The sequence below is a fragment of the Solea senegalensis genome, linkage group LG4 (genome assembly GCF_019176455.1).
Source record: "Solea senegalensis isolate Sse05_10M linkage group LG4, IFAPA_SoseM_1, whole genome shotgun sequence".
In the NCBI taxonomy this organism is placed as follows: Eukaryota; Metazoa; Chordata; class Actinopteri; order Pleuronectiformes; family Soleidae; genus Solea; species Solea senegalensis.
Genome location: NC_058024.1, coordinates 3,946,332 through 3,966,239, shown reverse-complemented (window position 1 = coordinate 3,966,239; position 19,908 = coordinate 3,946,332). Strand labels below are relative to the sequence as shown.

At 41.7% G+C, this 19,908-nt stretch overlaps 1 protein-coding gene across 2 annotated transcripts; it reads right to left on the bottom strand.

Moving 5' to 3' along the window:
• Positions 1-819: 819 nt before the first annotated feature.
• phf20a (PHD finger protein 20, a) lies at positions 820-18,363 on the bottom strand. Of its 2 annotated transcripts, XM_044024261.1 has the most exons (17): positions 18,226-18,363; positions 15,740-15,846; positions 13,167-13,338; positions 12,232-12,316; positions 11,646-11,722; positions 10,312-10,879; positions 10,178-10,228; positions 9,807-10,076; positions 8,322-8,516; positions 8,143-8,238; positions 7,432-7,587; positions 6,257-6,438; positions 6,073-6,172; positions 5,532-5,727; positions 4,458-4,899; positions 3,104-3,281; positions 820-2,073 (listed from the first exon to the last, which is right to left on the bottom strand). In XM_044024261.1, exons 1-17 carry the CDS (start codon positions 18,346-18,348, stop codon positions 1,931-1,933), a joined length of 3,141 nt encoding a protein of 1,046 aa, XP_043880196.1. In that variant the 5' UTR covers positions 18,349-18,363; the 3' UTR covers positions 820-1,930. The 2 variants fall into 2 exon arrangements, with proteins under 2 accessions (XP_043880196.1, XP_043880197.1); XM_044024262.1 differs by lacking the exon at positions 7,432-7,587.
• Positions 18,364-19,908: the final 1,545 nt, after the last annotated feature.

The window sequence follows — 19,908 nt, the reverse complement described above, 5'->3', positions numbered from 1 at the left end:
TTTTTGAGAAAAATGATGTCCACATACAGGGACATTTCCATCCAACAATGAAGTTACCATTGTGTTATAAAGTGGAAAACTTTATTTCCAACTGCGCTCTTGACAGAGAAATTCACTGATTTTTAGTTACAGGCCAAACTATATCTTATTCTTACTTTAAGGCAGATACTTGTTGTTTTGTTGCATCACTGATAGGATTCACACATTTTTTAGTGAAAACTCATATATTTCCATCCATCTTCTACACTTCATCACTATCACAAAACTATTATAAACCACCAAGTCCTAACTGGCAAGAAGCAGGCGCCCCCTTGTGGTATTTCAAAGTAAATCTATAGAACTTCATATTGGTGAGATAAGAAATTGACCTGAAGTGGACATTTACGGCAAATTGTGAGTGGTTTTTAATCGTGATGTGCAACGGGGTTCATATTTCATCAAAGCTTACACTTAAGCCCTACTTTTAATGATTAAAATCTACATCTTTTGACACTAAAACCATTCGGCAGATTCAGTTTAAGTGATGAACATGTTGGCATCAAGTTTCCATTTGCAGGCTGATTATATCATTGCACAAACTGGCTCCTTCATGCAGACAATTCACTTACATTAAAGCATTAAATCTCCTCAGGTTGAATGCGTTGCTCAGTGGCATCGTTCCTTTCACATAATTCCACTCTGGCTGTGGAATATGAGAAAACACATTCCATCAGACTGTGACTTTACACATTTGGAAGCAGCTGGACAAACAGGATGAGACACGCCCCCTGCAGCGAGTCACAGATACAGTGAGAACAAAAGCCAAGAATGTGTCCATAGTGATTAATAACAGTGATAAGTTTATTTATGTACCAGCCAATCAGTTTGCATTGTTCAGGACGTTTTCCCTGCATCTACAGCACACAGTTACAGTACAGTAGCATACAGTATCTGTATTTGGAGAATGTTGTCAAAGAAGAAAGACACACTTCTGAATAACTTATTTACAAATATAGCCAAAAATACCATAAAATGAACAGGAAAAATAATTTTACGTCATCTAAATAATAATCGTCAGAGACAAAGCACAGGATGCTAGGTTAGGGAGAGACAAGCCTATATTACAGTCATCAGTGAGTTATGGTCAAACGCCACAGCAACAACAAAGTGAGAGTGAAGGTCAGTGACAGACACACAGATTAACTCAGATTAAAAAGGAGTGATGTTGAAAAAGAATCACAATTAAAGAACAAAACAGACATCACAATTGTTGCCGTCTCTAACGAGTGTTCAACCTCAGACAAAAACAACTTCACAGTGCAGTAGAAAACTAACAACACAACGTTTTATTTGTGCAGCATTGTTACAAACTGGGTGTCTTCAAGTTACCGTCAATCATTTTAACACAGGACGACAGGGCAGCTGAACTTTGGGAAAAGAACCGCGACGTCGTTCTTTAAACGAATCAAAGTATTGCAAAGAGGCCGTGGAGGTTCTTTCAGGAGCTTGCAATCTTGAATGTAAAGCTTCTGCAAGTAAAGCAAATGTGTACTGAGAGAGAGAGAGACGTGGCAACTTCAAGCAGTAGCTCAGACAAAAGGCATTCAGAAGGTTTTAAGTTGCATGGGAACCATAGAAGTGTAATGTGGTCCTAAGGAACTTCTCCTGCATTAACGAGGTTACTCTTTGTGTTAAATCCTGATTTTTACGATGCTATTCTTCCAAACGTATTCATATGAATGTTCATATGAGACGCTGTAGAGTGCGCTGTAGCATCAGATTCCACCACACGAGAACTAATACAAGGGAGAGACAGCAGCCGCAGCAGCAATCGGGTCAAACTTTCGAAGCCTCAGTATCTCTGCAGACTGTGTGACTTGTGACAGCCTAAGTTGCGTCGCTGCCGCATGCCGAGCGGCGTGACCTCGGCTGCTGCTGTTCTGTGGCGCCCTCATGTGGAGCTGAACAGGGAGATCTGCTGCACCTTGTCCAGCTGTGTTAGCAGCTGTTTGATGCGGTGTTTGAGCTGAGGCAGACGGGCCAGAGGTTCTGGAGGCTCCAGCTCTCCGGTGTAGTCCAGCCAGCTCTCCAGCACTGTGAGGAGGACAAGATTCAAAGACATTCAAATAAAACAAGTAATGTGTTACTTAGGCAACGTGTTTGAAATGATAAATCTCACCATACGTCATGGTTTTCAGGTGTGGTGTAGGAACAGTAACTACATATAATCATTTAAACCACTAATTAAGACTCATGAGCTGAATTATTATTTGTTGTCAGAATTAAAAAGATTGGTGGAGCTTCATATCTTTTATCTATTAGCTGGTCATACTTTGCAAAAATGATACTGTTAGAGAAATAAAAGTGATAATTCAGTGTTTTTGGAAGTGAACCCTGTATTACTGTCACAAGCTCTGATGCTCTGGAATTGAGAATAGTTGAATATTCGACAAACAAATATACCAGCAAATATTCATACTGCATTTTTCCAAGAAATATCCATCCCTGGAAAATGTGATTTTAGCTGAAGTCTCTGACATCTAAAGAAGATGGCCACTTCATTCTGCAGTGAAACAGTCCATAAAAAAACAACAGTGGCTAAATTCAGTTCATGTCCTCACTGGCAGCCATGTCTTCAATGTTCTCAACAGAGAGGACACGACTGGAACACACAGCAAAGGCCCGTCTCACAGCGGACGTGTTGTGTGTGCGTGTGCGTTACTGCTGCATTCTGTCATGTTTTTCATTTCTTCTAATAATACCGAGTATTTTTCATAAGTAAAAATAGACGATAATGACACTCAACCAACATGATTACATAAAACTGAGACCTCTCTCTGTAGTTTTAGTGTGTGTATGTGAATACATGACAAACAGAAATACTTTAGTGCAGATTCTCAAAAATCACCTAAGATTTTCTGGAAGAGATAAATCAGAATGTGAAGTCATGATCACATGAATGGTGTGAAAGACACAGCACAGCTGCAATGCACATGCCAAGAATTAAACAGTCACTTAAACATAAACTAATCAGCCACCTGTTGACATGAACTAACGATTCTTTGGACAGTTTGGAGTTTCCCCACACTAACTTAAATAAATCTACCATCCGTTAGCATCTTACCGTCCAGCTCCCTCTCGATGAAGTCCATCCTGTGGGACACCTCGTCCTGCACCGCCTCGATGTGGTCCAGCAGATTGATCTGCCACTGTTGATGCTGCTTGTTGTCTGCAGCCTCATCAGGATCTCTCCCCACCTCTGCCTTCATCTCAGCCTGAGACCACGAGCCACCCACAGAGGCCTACACAGAACCATCAAATCAAATATTAATATCACAATGTTAACTTCTGCCAAATCATCATTGCACACTGTTCTTTAAAAAACGCCAGAGGAGCATTAAGTGTGTGCTCCTCTGCATTGAATGCAGAGACTGCTGCTGAATTTGACATGATTTAAAACCTAGTTTTACTTTTTATTATTATTATATTTTCCTTTGAGGGTTATAAAGTCAGAGGTTTACACATATTTTAAGTATATTTGATTTACGGTCAGATTTTCATCAGTGTTCCAAACAAGAAACCATTGCATATTTATAATAGTTGTTATAATAATGATGTCATTCATTCAACAAAAGGCATTCAGGCAAGGGTGATTATGTTGCGTTTTACCTTCGAAAAACACTAAACGTTGGCTTTTTAGCCCTTTTAGCTATTACATTTATAACCATTGGTTGCTTCAAACTCAAGTCATTAATTCCTTATTTGTATAGAGACATATCAAACACTGGAGACGTTCATCAGTCCAGTTTCTAATTGATGCTGGACAGCATCTCTGAGGTCTCATGAGATTATCTTATGCAAATCACGTTAACCTGCTGCCAATGACAGGAGGTGTTCTTGTAAAAATGTATCAAAACTTAAGTCTGAACTTGACAAAAAAGAACTTGGAGCCCCACATATGATCATATGATACCAACAAGAAAAAACAGTGAAGGGAGCGTCAGGATTTGGACCTTTGTCTCCTGGACGGCTCGCCATCATGGTGGGGAAAATGACGCTATCTTAGAACATAATGTCAGGGTGATACTGATGAGTCATGTCAGACACAGTCAGAGTTACAATTAATGATCATTTTCATAGTGGATTCATGTGTTGATTATCTTCTAGCTTAATCAAATGATCTATAAAATGTCAGAAATCCTTCAACGATGTTAGACGGCGTTTTCCGATGTTCTCAAATGTCTTTTTTCCACAAACCAGAATTATTTGGTTTTAATGATTTTTTTTTCAGTTAAGCTGAAAAATCAGAAAATGTGTTTTAAATATATATAAAAAAAAACTAAAACTGAACAAATAGTTAATTGTTGCTGCCCTACAGTGGAATGACATGAACCAAAGATTACAAATATGAGTATAAGTATTATCAAACTACAATAACAGCTTTTCAGAGGCGTGTGTGCACTGTAAAACACTCCGACCTTGTTACTGCTGCCTGTTGACTTGGGCTTGTCCGTCTCCAGCAGACTTCCATAGCGCTGCTCTCGCTCCAGCAGCTCCTCAGTGCTTCTCATGCTGTCCTCCAGCTCTGAGCCCTGCCGGGTCTCTACTACCAGCCTCTGCTCCACTGCTGGGTAGTATGCCCACGGTTTCTGGTAGCAGTGTTCACTGATAATGTACGAGTCTTGGAAGGACGGGAAGGGCGAGGACGAGCAGGACGTGGAGGACGTAGCAGCCGTAGCGACCCTGCTCAGCTTCTCCAGAGCGCTGGACATTAAAATCTCTCCTCGGCTCATGTCCTCGTCAGCGATCGCGGGAGACTGAGCTGCGTCACTGCCCCTGCATGAGTCAGAGTTAGTCCATGACCTCTCCAAATGTTTCCATGGTTGCCGCCACAGCTGCAGGTCAGAGTGAGCGCTGCTCCTGTAAGGGAAAGGAAGGATCAGTGACTTCGATTTAAATCCTCCCAGACATTTGTGTCTCCCTCGACACTTTTCTTCTCATGACGTACACCTGTAGAATTCTCTCGCGTCATGGACATCATCATATTTGGTTCCCGAGTGCGATTCATGAACATTTTCCATCTTCCAATCGTCAAAACCCTGTTGCTCTTTTGATTAAGTCAGAGAACACACCGACATTAACCATGTGTTGTGCTCCTCACTTATATCAAAAACTCTGCACGTGCTCTGTCTTTGCTCAACCCCAGCGTGACCCACCCACACACACACACTCGTACAATGAGCTTCATAATTACAAAATGCCACTACATGTCATCAACTCATAACATGTGTTGATTCCTTTCCTACTATGAATATTATTCTGTAATCTAAATATATGTATTTGTGTCATTATGAATTGAATGCAACTTAAAATTCAGAGTGTGACGCACATTTCCAAGGCCAAGACCTGATGAATATGCCAGAGTTGGGAGTATTTTGGCCTTTGTTCAGGACTAAGGTCAGGGATCACTGATGCAGACAGACAGCTGGATGTGTGCGGTTACACAGAGGCAACCTTCGCAGAGCAGAAAACGACATGTCCTCTGTACTCACTGTAAGACGTTCATCTTGAGCTGCAGGCCACTGAGAACCTCTACCACGTGGTGCACGTCTCCCAGCAGCTGGTGGGTGGTGGTGATCTTCTTGGCGTTCTGGTGAGAGTAGTTCTCTTCCAGGAAGGACAGGCCATACATGTGACCGTTGGTCAACCACTCGCGGTCATACCAGTAGCGCAGACTCTGTCTTTGACCTGAGAGTCGTTTGAATGCAAGGAAACAAAAAAAGAACTGAAGCTACCGTGTGGTGATCAGGGGTTAAGAACAAGACAAGAGTCTAACACTGATAATAGAGAATAATATTCTCTGGGCCTAAAGCTTCAGTTCATTTTCATTTGGATAGTTCATCTAACACCTCCTCAGAAATGGGTTGTTGTGTTTATAACAACAAAAGAAAATGAATGAAATAACATATGATTATTAAAGCAACTGTCTTTTTGTGTGATATAAATAAAGTTTGATGGATTGAACACATTACTGCATCACAAACGAGAAGCGTTCAATGCATCATGAAGAGCAAATGGAGGTTCTTGTATCACCTGGTGGGTCTCTGCAGATGTAGCAGGTGTATCTGTCTGGAACATTTTCTTCTAGCAGTCCCATGCAGGTGCCATGCTGCCAACATAAACAGTCTTCACACTGGGGGAGGAATTGTTCGTATTTTTAGATCTCTGCATCTAAACATGAACAAACTCGTGACAACAAACAAAAAAAACAACTCACCTGGATCATGAAGTCGTTCTCCTCCTCCACCTCACAGATACACCGCACGATCTCCTGGTCGTTGGTGTCCACGGCGCCGGAGTCCACACTGAGCGGAGGCGTGGTGACGTCCAGGTCCACCCCGAAGTCCTCGTCACTCCACCCACAGCTGTCAGTGGACCAATCACTGATGCTGTCGTCATCTACAGCAACAGCGACAAACGTGGCAATGACACAACACCATTTCAATTCAGTCACATTTGAATTACATTGAACCTCGATTAATATTTGACTCTGAAGAAAAGTCATTGTGAGGCTCATAGACATGTAGAGAGAGAGTTAAAGTACACAATGAAGCAAGCCATAGCAGCAAAGGACAACTCAGGATTCAATCTATCAAGCTTTACACAAACATGTCTTTGTTTGGTGCAAATATAGACGATGAATATTGCCCTGTTTGGCTGTTTCTCACTATGATGCTGTGAGAGTGGCTGAGATGCAGCATTCAAAAACATCTGTGTGCAACTCTTTCAGGTGCAAGTAGAAATGTCTTGAGGAGCGAGGTCATAGGACTATTTTCTTTTCTACAGGACATATCTGATACGGTTAAATATAAGCAGCAGTGTGTCCCACTTGTACTGCCGTTTCTTCATATTTTTTATTTTTGTCCGCTAAGTTTTACCTGTTTTTTTGTTCATGGTATGTTTATTTCTTCATACTTTTAACGTCAGGTAACAGTGTAGCCATTTCCTGTTATACGTGGACCATGTGAATGCACAGGAGGCCACAATTCAAATCACTTCGCCGTGTCATGTGTTCATTAAATCTCTTATATAAATAAAATAATATTCTGTGCCATAATTAAGTCAAAATAATTGGACTGCACAGTCATGCAATAAGCGACGTCCACCGAGTACAACAGACTGCTGCTATGGGCATCAAAGAGAAAGTATCCTCCCGGGGCAGTACTGTAACCTAGTACAGTAGTACCAGGAGACGCCACACATAAGGTTTCCTCCTAAGGTTTTACTTGAAATGCACATCCGCAGGTCAAGTATCTGATGTGGATCGATCTGAAACACCCGCATGACAGATTGAATCCAAAGACAACAGCTGAATAGAGGGGAGGGGAGGCCATGAACAGTCACACACGCACAATCTTATTTACACAAACACACAATCATAGAGATACCCACCATCCACATGTATCTGCTCTGAGTAGCTGTATCCAGGCCTGCTGCAGTAGGCCTCTGCTTTGTGATTGTGTGAGTGGGGGGATTTGTGTGGCAAATTCAATTTGGACTGAAGACCCAATACAGAGATGTCAATATTCTCCTCACTACCTGTGTAGTCTGTTAATACAGGGAAGGGGGGAGGGGGGGAGGGGGGGAAGCAGATGCAGAACAAAAATGTCAACTTTGAAAATGCTGAACAGAAAAGTCATCGGGGGACGAAAACAATGTGGCAAAACAAACATGAAGGATAAATGATGAGAATCAGTAACAGTCAGGGACACTGAGGTTCGTACGAATCCACGAGGCCTGAGTTTGGGGCATTTAAACTGTGTTAAAGAAAAGCCTGTCCATACACGTGTGTCCATGCCAAAAACAATGGTGTGAATGTCATTTAGAAAACGAGAGAAAACAGTGTTAAAGTTGTGTTCTTGTGCTGTGACTTTACGTCACCTGTCCACCATGGACATATAAAAGTTAAATAAGTTAAATAAGTTGGAGCTTATTGTTTGTCACCAGATGAACACTTCTCCCACACACAGAGGCTCAGCCACCACACCAAGAGGAGAGAGGAGGACAAGTTCATGCAATGGAGCCATTTCCACAGTGTCACAATGAAAGCACATGCAGCAGCAGAGATGTGAGGACGCCCGACAACAGCAGAGCCCTTATTACCAGACTTGGCCTTTTTCTTCTTCTTCTTCTTCTTCAGTTTGATGCGGAGGAAGTCCTTCTGCTTCGGTTTCTCTTTCAGTTTGTCTTTTACACACCCTGAGGACATTGAAGTAGCATTATTAAAGCCCCATGTGAACGGTTGTATACAATTCAATGCAACCATTTTCCCTCATACTGACCCATGCCAAAGCCGCTCTTGTCTGAGTCCTTGTCCTGCTGCAGACATCCGTTCCTGTCCAGCTGGTTCTCCTTACTCTTCTCCCTCAGCAGTGACCTGTGCTGATGGTTCTGGGCGTTCATCGCTGGAGGGGCGGATGTGCGTCTGCTCGCCATCTTTACCTCACCGCGGGGAAACACAGCACCTCCAACGGAGTCTACAAAAAAACATAAACAACTTGAATAACATGGCTTACAAAGGGCTGGTAGTGGAACACGCTTACAGTTCAGCTGTCTTTTGAAAGTGTATGGTTATTACATATTTCACTCATGATACGGTGTTTCCTTGTGAATCAAGTCAGGACAATCACAACCATTTAACTGCACACGTTTAATGCAGTGATTGAAAGAGGAAAGCAAGCACACGGTCATCTTTACATTTGGCTGCTATTGGCTGATACGTGTTATTGCAGCAGCATTAAACAAACATTTTCTCTAAAAAGAAGTACTAACAACACTAGTAAACAGCATTTGTTGACATGTTTGCACTGTGGTCATTTAAACACTGAGTGTAAAATGAAAATGAGCAGATATGGCACACATGCATGTGTAAAATACAATATAAGCTTGTTTAGTGTAGGGCTGCCACAAACGATTATTTCGGTAGTCATCGATTATTTTATCATATGCAAATTGCAGCTTATCGCAGCAGCATACAGCTGCACTTATTTAACCATCATTAGCTTCCAGCTTGAAGTGTTTAAGGTATGTGCTCACTAAAAATAAAGACAACTAAGATGATAATTCAACTTTTAATGAACTGTGCAGCTTGTAGCAGCATTTCTGACATTTTTTAATGTGTGTTAACATTTTTAGTTAGTAGTGAAAACAAAAACTGTGCATTATGAATATATATATATATATATATATATATATATATATATATATATATATATTATAAAACATTAGCGTGTGCTAGGGCTAATGAAATTGTCATCATTAATATTAAGGTTTACAGCTATAAGTAATTAGCTCACTGTTGACGTTCATTTTACCAGCTAACTAGCCAATTAGCTTACCGAGACTGTCCCTCTGTCAGAAAAGTAATCACAACGTGCTTCCTTTTCAGATGCTCGTGCATCACCGTCGTACTGCCGTGGAAGTCAAGTTCTGCCATGCAGATTTTGCATTGCACATTCTTCTCTTTTATTTTGGTAAATTGCTCCCAAACTTCCCAGCTCCGTTGCCGGCTAGCCATGATATTGTTTGGGCCTAACTTTTCCCGTGACATCACAGCTGACCCCGATTACCACGACTGCGCAAGGACAGAAAGGCAGACAAGGCAGTGGAAGGTGCAGCGGCAGTTTAGAGAGAAAAACAAAGCTTTGAAGAATAAACTATTATGTCAATTGTTAAATTTGTCGCTGACGAATTTAATAACTGACTTAATCGTGACTAGTCGACTAGGATTTCAAGGATCTGTGGGTTGAGGTATGAGCAGAACTCACTCATGGAGGCAGAGATGGTGCGTCTTCTCTTGGGGCCGTCCACACCAGTGGCAGTAGTCTGCTTGTCAGAGGCCCGGGTCTGGACGCTCCTCGTGGGGCTGCGCTCCTCCTCCATAGGTGGTTCCTCACCATGGTAGTATTTCATGTGGTAGTGCAGCAGTTTAGCCTTACGGAATGACTTTGTGCAGCCGGGAGCGCTGCACTTAAACGGGTTGTGGTCGAGGTTGATGGACAGCACGGGAGGAGGCTGGTTTTTGATAACGCGGTATACTAAAACAGAGAACAACAAATGTGTGTTATTAAAGTATATGTACAAAAAAATAAAATAAAAATGATTGAATGTGTTTAAGAAATGTTGGGGGTATGCTTACGTGGTTCTCTGCTGAATCTGTTGGGGTTGTGGAAACCTTGCTTCCTCACCGCTATCAAACATTAAGAGAACATGTTGTTACATTAGAAAATGGACTCACAGGTTACGTGACGCTTTCTTCACTCTTATACTCACGTTTTACAGGCTGGGGAGGTGGCACATCCACTGTAGGCTCAGAGCTCTCTGACTGGATGTTTGGTTTCAGCTCCACATCTCCATTAGATTCTGTGGTTGTCATAGTGACGGACACCCGCTCCGTCTCTGCTGACGTCTGAGTAGGTAACTCCATGTATGGCTTTGTTTCTGTCTCATTGGTTTCCTGCAGTTCCTCCTTCATCTCTCCGTTTACATGACAACTGTTTCCAATGCGTTGGTCACCTTCCTCCACCTTAACACCATTTGTGAGTCCTGTCTCTTTTTCCGCATTCCTTGACTTGTTCTCAGCTCCATGCTCTGGCATTTCCTCTTCCTGTTTGATAGTGGGCGTGGCCTCTAGTTCCCCATTACTCTTCTTGGTCTTGTTGTGCATCATATCCTCTTTGTGCTCCTCATTGTCACTGTTGCTGTCCTCCTCCTGGTCTGAAATGCTTCTTCTGGCTCGTTTGTTTTTGGGAGGACCTCCGTTCTCAAGAGACCTCCTGTCCCTGCGGTTTGGGGCCCTCCTGACCATGTTCCTTTCAGACGACCGAGACTTGCCACCTCTCTATTTGACAACAGACCAAAGAAAAGGTTCAGGAGACAAGAGTTTTGAAATAATGCTCATGGTAAAATGACTGAAAGAGGAAAAGCATAAACAAGTCCAGCGACAGTCACAGGTCACAGTGACCCCCTGCTGCTGCTCCTGCTGCCTGCCCACAGTGACTTCTCACCCGGAAACCACCCTTATTTGTGTTTCCTCATTTTATTTGAGTGTGGAGTTATACATGTGTGAGTACTGGCAGACTTGCACAAGTCTCTCTTTTGAATAAAAACAATAGCATGTCACAGGGAAGTACGAGCAGTCAGTGTGGTGGTGGGGTCAACACTGACCAAAGCAGAAACGGACCGATGACTGAATATTAGTGCTGTCAGCGTTAAATTTGGCGCTTGATTTAAATAATTTAACGCATTTAACAATGTTTTGTTTATCTCCGATGACGACGTGGTCACGTGTGCAGTCACACCGAGCCATCCTGGTTACAGGACAGTCTACGGCGCAGAGATGGATCGGGACGGACTTTTAGGCGGAAAGTTTCATTTTAAAACGTTACCCATCAAAACTAAAATGTGTGTGCAATGTTTTGCCATATTTGTACAGCACAGTGTTTAAAGTTTAAAGGAAGCCATTATGTGTTGATTCTACATTCATTCCATGATATTATAGAAATAACACTCACTTACTTACTTCCAGTAATTTGCTGGACTTGTCGATACACACAGTATGTAATGTAGGTATACAAAATAGAATGAATATGAATAATTCCAATTACCTGGTTAATAAACGGCTTTACATGTATCCCCTTCACTGTCTGGATGACGCCATCATAGAACCTCACAGTGTAGGAAGCTGAGAGAGGAGAACAGACGTATGTTTGAAGCATTAGGCCTGGTTCACACTGGGTGCACTGTGTATGTCTCAGCATCCATGTTAACAAATGAGAGCGATCGCACCGCATGTTCCTGAGCTCAGGCGTCATGTTGATAATGATATTGACATTCTACCAACACGATTACATAAAACCAACTCCCCTTACTGTGGCTTTAAATATGTATGTAAAACACATATACATATATATGAATGAATGTATATGTATATATATATATATATATATATATATATATATATATACACACATATGTATACATATATATGTATATATACATACATATATATATATACACACATAATAATAATCCATTTAGATACTTATATAATATATTTCACAATTCCCATCCTAAAATCTGCGACCTTATAATCATTACATTGAAATATTATGGAACCATACGGTTAACATTTAATTGAGAACATTAATATATTAATACACGCATGTAAAAGGTTAGTTTATTACTCCTCACCATCTTTGTTGACTGAAATGACCTTAGCAGGGTAGAAACGGCAGTCAGACCAGCTGGCCAATACCTTGTCGTTCACATGGAAACCCTGGAGAGAAGACAGAGACCCTCAGTCGAGGACATACTAGAGGCATGTAGTCAAAATAACAGCAGATGTGCAGCCGTTTCACTGCCAACAACAGCTCGACTGTTGTTACATCTATATTAAAATAAGCATTTGCGTTTAAATTCCAGGGTCAATGACATGCAGAGAACACTAGACAATGACAGTAGGTGTGAAAGTGAGAGTAAGTGGTAGGGCCCTATGATTTCTGTGATGTGTAAAACACGGACGGAATCACAGAGCTGAAAACACGAGCGATGAGCAGAAGAAGAGCAAGGAAAAAGAGCAGCTAACAGGAGTCTCTACGAAGCATGATTACAACTACAAGCATGACAGCAGAAACAAGATTTTGTCCAGGATTTGTGTCCTCCTTTTTATCCCCTGTAGAAAAGCTAAAGAACCTACGGCTGTTTCTGGTGAAATCCTGCAAACAGGAAGGGGGTGTGGCCTGAAGATGAGCATAGCCTCCGACAAACTCATCAGTATCTAACCTACATTGTGTTGAAGAATCACCATAATATGCTTAAAAGCAATTAATGTTATAGACAAACTGACATTACAATGTTTTGTATTTCAGAATTAAAGCACATGTTAAAATAGTGCAATGTTCTGTTGCATAATCAAGTTTAGTTTTATTACTTATCAGGGTGTTGGCATTTGATTTAGCATGGGATGCTATTCAGTACATTACTTTACATAACATGCAGCCTTGCTTAAAATGATTGTTGTCCCGTAAAAATATCAAACTGATGCTGGTAAACAATGATCCTGTTTTCTAGAAAACACATCATTAGATGATTCATAACAACGTTTGTTTGTATGTTTGGTAGCTTACGGGTAGAGGAGCATCGTCCTGCAGGCCCTGCCGTCTCAGCTGAATCCTCTCCACAGGTCTCAGGTAGGGACTCGTCCACTCAAACCATTCATCATAACGGTGGCTCCACTGGCGGTAATGGATTAGTACTTTTTCATCTTCGTAGTCAATCTTCTCTATGTTGGCAGCATACCTGCAGGACAACAGATCCAATACTGTGAATTAAGACAGAGAGAAAGGGTTCTTCTACAGGCTGAAGTTCACTAACATGACAACATTGTTCATATTTATACACAGAATCACCATTTGTGCTGTTCTGTTTCTGTAAGACACAACTGCTCCATAAATATTAGGGCTGCACGTTAAAAAATTAAAAAAATTGCAATCTCCATTCACAACTACACACGATCAACGACTCTTCTGCATTTTATTTCATGAACTGCATCGCAAAAACAAGATCCTATTTTCCTCTTCCAGCCTTGTCGCTGCATTCTCTCGTCTTTACTTCGCGTGATTCAGAGGAGGGGAAGTTCGTCTGCAGCTGAGTTTACAAGCGACGGCGCCGAGTGAGTGCGGCACGGAACCGTGTGCTCAATCCGGCTCCATTCACAGCTCTGTCAGTGTACAGCACGGCAGCATTCTGCTGAATTGTGTTTTCCGGTATCGACAAAAATAGGAGACTTGCACATTTTCTGCAGTAAACGACCGATTGACGGAACAATGAAGGAGTTGGTACGGGATGCAGACAGATTGGTGGAAGAATTAGTAATTGTTTGTACACACACCAATTAGTGACAGTCAATTTGTCCTCTGCATTTAAGCCGTCCTTATTACACACAAGCCAAGGAACAGGAGCAGTGGGAAGCACTTATCTGCAGCGGGTGCCTTGCTCAGGGGCCCCTCAGCCCTTGGCCTGTCCCTGAAGTTGACACATTTGGCGTATTTCCACCGGCTCTACTCGCCTCGCCACGCCAAAGCACAGTTTAAGTAGTGTTTCCACTAGCAAAGTACCTGGTACCAGGTACTATTTCTAGTATCTGCTCCGGCGAGGTTCCAAAAGCATACTGAGTAGGTAACTACGCGATGATTGGTCAGACTTTCGGCCACCGACTGGCCATAGTGCCGTCACAGAAAGAGACGTCCCGCACAGCGCCGAACTGTAGATCACATAAAACTACTTAACAATCCTAAAAACGTGGGTTAATCTCCAACAACTACCAGGAGTCTGATGTAAAGTCACTAGTCACTCGTTTGTGTGTCGCGTATAAAACAAAGTCACCGCAGTTTCACGCAGCCGTGTAGTGATGACTCCGCCCTCGTTAAGTAGGTACTTGTTTGTAGTGGAGACACAACCTAAACTGTGCCGTGCCGAGGTGAGTAGAGCCGGTGGAAATACGCCAATTGACTAAAGTGGATATGTATCACTTCCGATGCTGCGATGGAAAAAGCATGAAGTGGAATCTCAGGTTTAGAATCCTAATAATGCACACTTGAGCTTCTCTCTCACACTCGACCACGAGGACACACACACACACACACACACACACACACTCAACTGCACCTTTCTCTCGCTGGAGCACTCACTCATGCTCATGCATATAAAAAAATACTGTTGTATTCTGTGAAACTGTTGAAATTTTAAGAAAAACCCTGATATAAATGTTTGGTCACACTGCCGTGGAGATGTCCATTGTTATAATGCTACAAGTGCCTAACACAGCTTGCACGCCGTGGAACGCCAAAAATATTTCCACACCGGTGATTTCAGAGAAGCGGATGGGGGTTCGAGTTTGGTCCATGCCATGGTTACTATTAGTTGGCAGCAGCTTGGGGTTAGAGGGAGGAGGCAACACTGGATACAACCATAACACTATTTTTATTCCCCTTCTCACACGCCTGAGATGGTGATGTTGTTTTGATCAATATTTAATTTACAATCAAGAACATGACAACTCTAATTGTTCAACTGAGGGAAGAATACTCCGCTGTGTAGCATTTTATTTTAACTTCATGCATCAAAAGAAGTAGAGTATAAAAGATCTAGCTGTGATTAGACCTACAGAGTCCTGCTGACAAAGACCTGAGCAACCAATCATACAAACGGTTCGACTAGTTCAGTGTTCTCTTGTAAGTCCTTGTAAGTATTTCACTCCAGGACTATTCCACAAAATCTGCATCTATAAACAATTGTTAAAAGCAATTATAGTGCATTACAGTCAACAGGCAATAGAATGTTATTACTTTAGAATGATCAAAATATTTGCTTATGCAAAAATAAGACCATCCCTTTTAATGTTTACTAAACTATAAAAACTATTACGGTCAGTTATTCATTATTAATGCAGGTCATAGGCTGAGTTACTGGCTACTTGAGAACACACTTAACCAGCTGTTGTTTACCATCAGAGGAGCAGTGGTGCAATAAAAGGTCTGAGTGGCGTTTGGCACTCTTCTTCATCACTTTATGTTTGTTTGTTTGTTTGTTTATGTTTGATAACAGTCAGAAACAGCTAACCCAGGGCCCAGAGAGGAAAGCACTGACGGGAGTGAACAGTAATGTGGATGGAGAGAAATGAGCAAAGGCCATGACTCACCAGTTTTTGAGGCTGTCTCTGGCCTCAAGCTGAGCTCCCACCTCAAATGTTATCCCTCTTCTGTTAGGGGGCGTCTTACTCATACTGCCCACATCAAGGCTGCTTTCCTGCATACACACACACACACACACACACACACCCACACCCACACACAAATGTTAACCGATGAACACCAATTAAAACTGCATCTATGTGACCTTGGGTACACATTGCATCTTGCCATGAATTTAACACAAATGACTATCAAGGACTTTGAGGCAGTCCTGCAGTCAGCTCTTACTCTCCCAGTTCATCACTTGTAATTATTATTATTGTCAAGGCAGAGTTAATCACAGCTTTGCGCATAAACAGCAATTTGCAAAGCAATGGGTGTTAAATAGGAAAGCAAGCTACTCCCGCTGTATCCTCACAGGCTGCCGGGTGTGAACTTTAGCACAATATAGATTACACATGTGCTAACATGGCGCAACCATGTCCGTCCAGGAACAGAGAAAACATTAAGGTGAGTCATGACCCTCAGAATGGTGGTGAAATGTGTATCTAACATCAAATGTTCAGTGATCTAGGAACAACATCACAAAGGTTCCTGTGAGGGTCCCCAGCCATAAATAACAATGACAAATATTATTTTATTTAAGCTTTTTTTATTCCCAATCAAGACACAATGAGAGAAGATACAAGGACGATCAAAATAAATCACTTCACTGTCAATGTGTCAGCTATCATGACACATTATTAGCATCTCCTTGTCAACATAGTCAGTTTAATACAGGGCTGGGTAATATGGGAAAACCTCTTAACACTATATACCTTTTATATTTTTATATATATATACATACATACACGTGTGTGTGTTATAAATCTAATTCAAATAAATCAATATTTCTTATAAGATTAAATGCAAGGCTTGGCAATATGGCTTATAAATAATATCTGGATATTTTAGGTTATATCCCGATAGATGTGGATATAAAGCTGCACAAAGGCCCATGTTTTCCTGGGCTCATGAAACGTTTTCTTTTGAGACAACACACTGTAAATACACTCAAACTATGTTGAGTTTATGGTCTGTATTTCATGCTAACTAAGATTCAGTTATTACCTTTCATTTCAGATAAAACCTGCTTTATGTCTGTGGCTTGTTGATGCCAAATGAAGGATATTATCAATATACACTATTTAATTTATAACATTTAATGTATTTCACAAATGTATTCAATAAAATAAATATGAGGATCATCAGCCTTGAAAACAATGGGACTACATAAATCTACAGATTATAATATGGGTGTGTTGTTCAATCCTGTTCTAATGAATCAAAGGTTTTGTGTGAACGAGGATTACAAAGAAAGCTCAGAAGACGCAGCAGAGGCTTTTATCCCGAGTCACATGATATACGTTTGTTCCCGGTGTGACTCGGTTCATCACGGTGCAGACATTAGCATTCAGTGTAAGCTACACACCGGATATGTTCACACTCCTCGGCCCACGTGTTTTCACCAGCACTCACACAATAGAAGACAAGAAGCATCGCGTTTTGTCTCGTGTGTGTGTATGTGTGTGGACACCGGGCATGACGTCAAACACGCGTCCCCTGTCTTATTCAAGAAAACACGACATTTAAACGAAATGTGGCTCATTGTGTGGCCTACATGCGGAGCCGGAGACAGCGACACGGGCAAAGTTAGAACCCGGAGCTGCTTACGGTTCGTTTCACCGTCAGTCAGGAAACAGACAATGATTGTGTGTGTGTGTGTCACGGTGACGCTTTGATACGCGAATACTTCAACTGCATATGAACGTGTTCGTGGAATAAACGGTGAACGCTGCACCACGCGCACACACCCAGGTGCCCAGTGCTCACACATGTGATGAAATGTCGTCTCACAGAAACTACAGTGAGACCACGTGCGCGGGCGCGCGAGCCCCCCACCATCTTTCTTTGTCGTCTCTCGTGGTCCCATCGTACCCACACACTTTATTGTCCGGTTTTTTATAAGCAGAAGGTGTAGCGCGAAACAAACGACGAACACGTCAGCGTCACGCGCTGACATGATTGGTCAAAACACTTGGACGAGGGCGGGACGCTCGCGCGTGATTGGGCCACGCCTCTGTCACTCACAGAGCTCGTCGTGGCCTCGCGCTAGGCCTACTTTTACATACTTCACTCGCGGGGAGCGCGCGGCGTGGAAATGTACAGCTTCAAACTTCCTTAAGTATCAAAGCTCGGAGACATTTAACCCCACACCGATAAAGCCCACGACCAGTGAGACACACGCCACACATTACACGTACACGACCGCGGAAAGTGGATACGGAACATATTGTGTCTTGCTTCGTCATGTTTGTTTTGAACTCAGAAAGCCGACATGCGGCATCCGCACCATCTCCGCTGCTGGTGCATCAGCAAACGGGCCTGATTCACGGCGTTAGCGGGGATTACAGACTCCTACGTGCGGATAGGAGAAATAAAACGTGGTTCCTACCTGTTCTCCAGTCACAGTCTGTCCTCCTGCCCGTAAATATGTAATGTAATCCCTGAAGTGCGCAGGTACCACCGCCTCCGCCTGTCTCCTCCTGACCACGCAGTTGAATTTCTCCCTTTGCATTCACCACCGGCGCGGGCAGTGTGACGACAGACTGCGCATGCGCGCACAGCGGCCGTCCTGGTTTCTGATTATAACACTTTTATCTTTTCACAAATACCACCGTTTTATATAAACCACGTGCAATGTGCGACAATTAATGTACATTTAATAATTGTATTATTATTATCATTATTATTATTATTATTATTATTATTGATAATAATAATAATAATAACACTGTAAATAATGAAAAAGAAAAATGCATCCGTTTCTAGAGGTACACTGTACAAACTCATGGATTTTGTAGGTTTATGATATATAAATATATGTGTATATATACATACATACATATACATATATGTATATATATACATACCCAATTAATAAATGTATGAAAATAAACTACAAAATACAGCAGCCACAGTATGTATTAATATAAACTGATGATCAAGTTTTCATCACAGTACAGTTACAGCTGAAACTGTCATTGGTATGTGCTAGTGTCATTATGATCTTCAGTGTAGAGAAGAACAGGGAATCCAGGAAGTCATGGCCTGATCCATGATCTGGCCCATGACCTGGTCCATGATCTGGTCCATCATCAGTGTGTCTGGGATTAGATGGAGAGACAGAGGGATTTAAGCCAGACTACATCCACAGAGGATCTGTGGTTACTTCTAAAAGAGTTGTTTTTATGTGTGTGTTTATTGTCATTTGGATTAGAATGATATATATGAACACACAGCAGATGTATTCAGGATGAAACAGTAGAACAAACACAGGTTTTAGCAGCAACATGAATCAGGTTGAACAGAGCCAGGCTTGTGACACTGTTCACGTGTCACAGCTGTTTCTGAAAGATCTGAAAGATTCATTGTGTTAAAGCTGCATACATGTTTCCCTCTGTTTTCTGCAGGTGGATCATTATACTGCACGCTCTTTGTTGTGTCAAACACGAATAAAAACAGAATACAATCATTTGCAAATCATTCTCCACCTAAATTCAATTGAATAACTACAAAGACAAGATTGTTAATATTCAAACTGATATGTTTTTATTGTTTTGTTGAGTCCTGACATAGAGCAGCAGGTAAAACCACTGCATACATTTGAGAAAACAAACAACATCGAAGGGAATTAGTGAGACTAAAACACAGCATTAACCCACAATGTAGGCAGACACTAGAGCCCACTTACTCAGGAATAAACCTGTTTTTATTTGTAACCGTGCAGCCATATATTCCATGTTATAAACTTCTTTAACCCTCTCCCTCCACTGTGATATTGTAGCCAGGAGACCTTCATACAGTACATGTTGTTATCGTTCTCTATGACATCTGGTTTTAAGACCAGGATAAAATAATAATAATAATAATAGTAAAATAATAAATAATTAAATAAGATGCTTCAATCCCTGAAGAATGTGTGTGTGGTCTCCCACTGAACCACAGCCCCTCCAGCACTGACAGGAAATCAGTGTGTGTGTGGGGGGGTGAAAATGAGTGAATATTTGCAAAAAAAAACAATAAAGTTTATCAGCTTGAACATTAAATGTCTTGTCTTTGACGTGAATTCAATTGA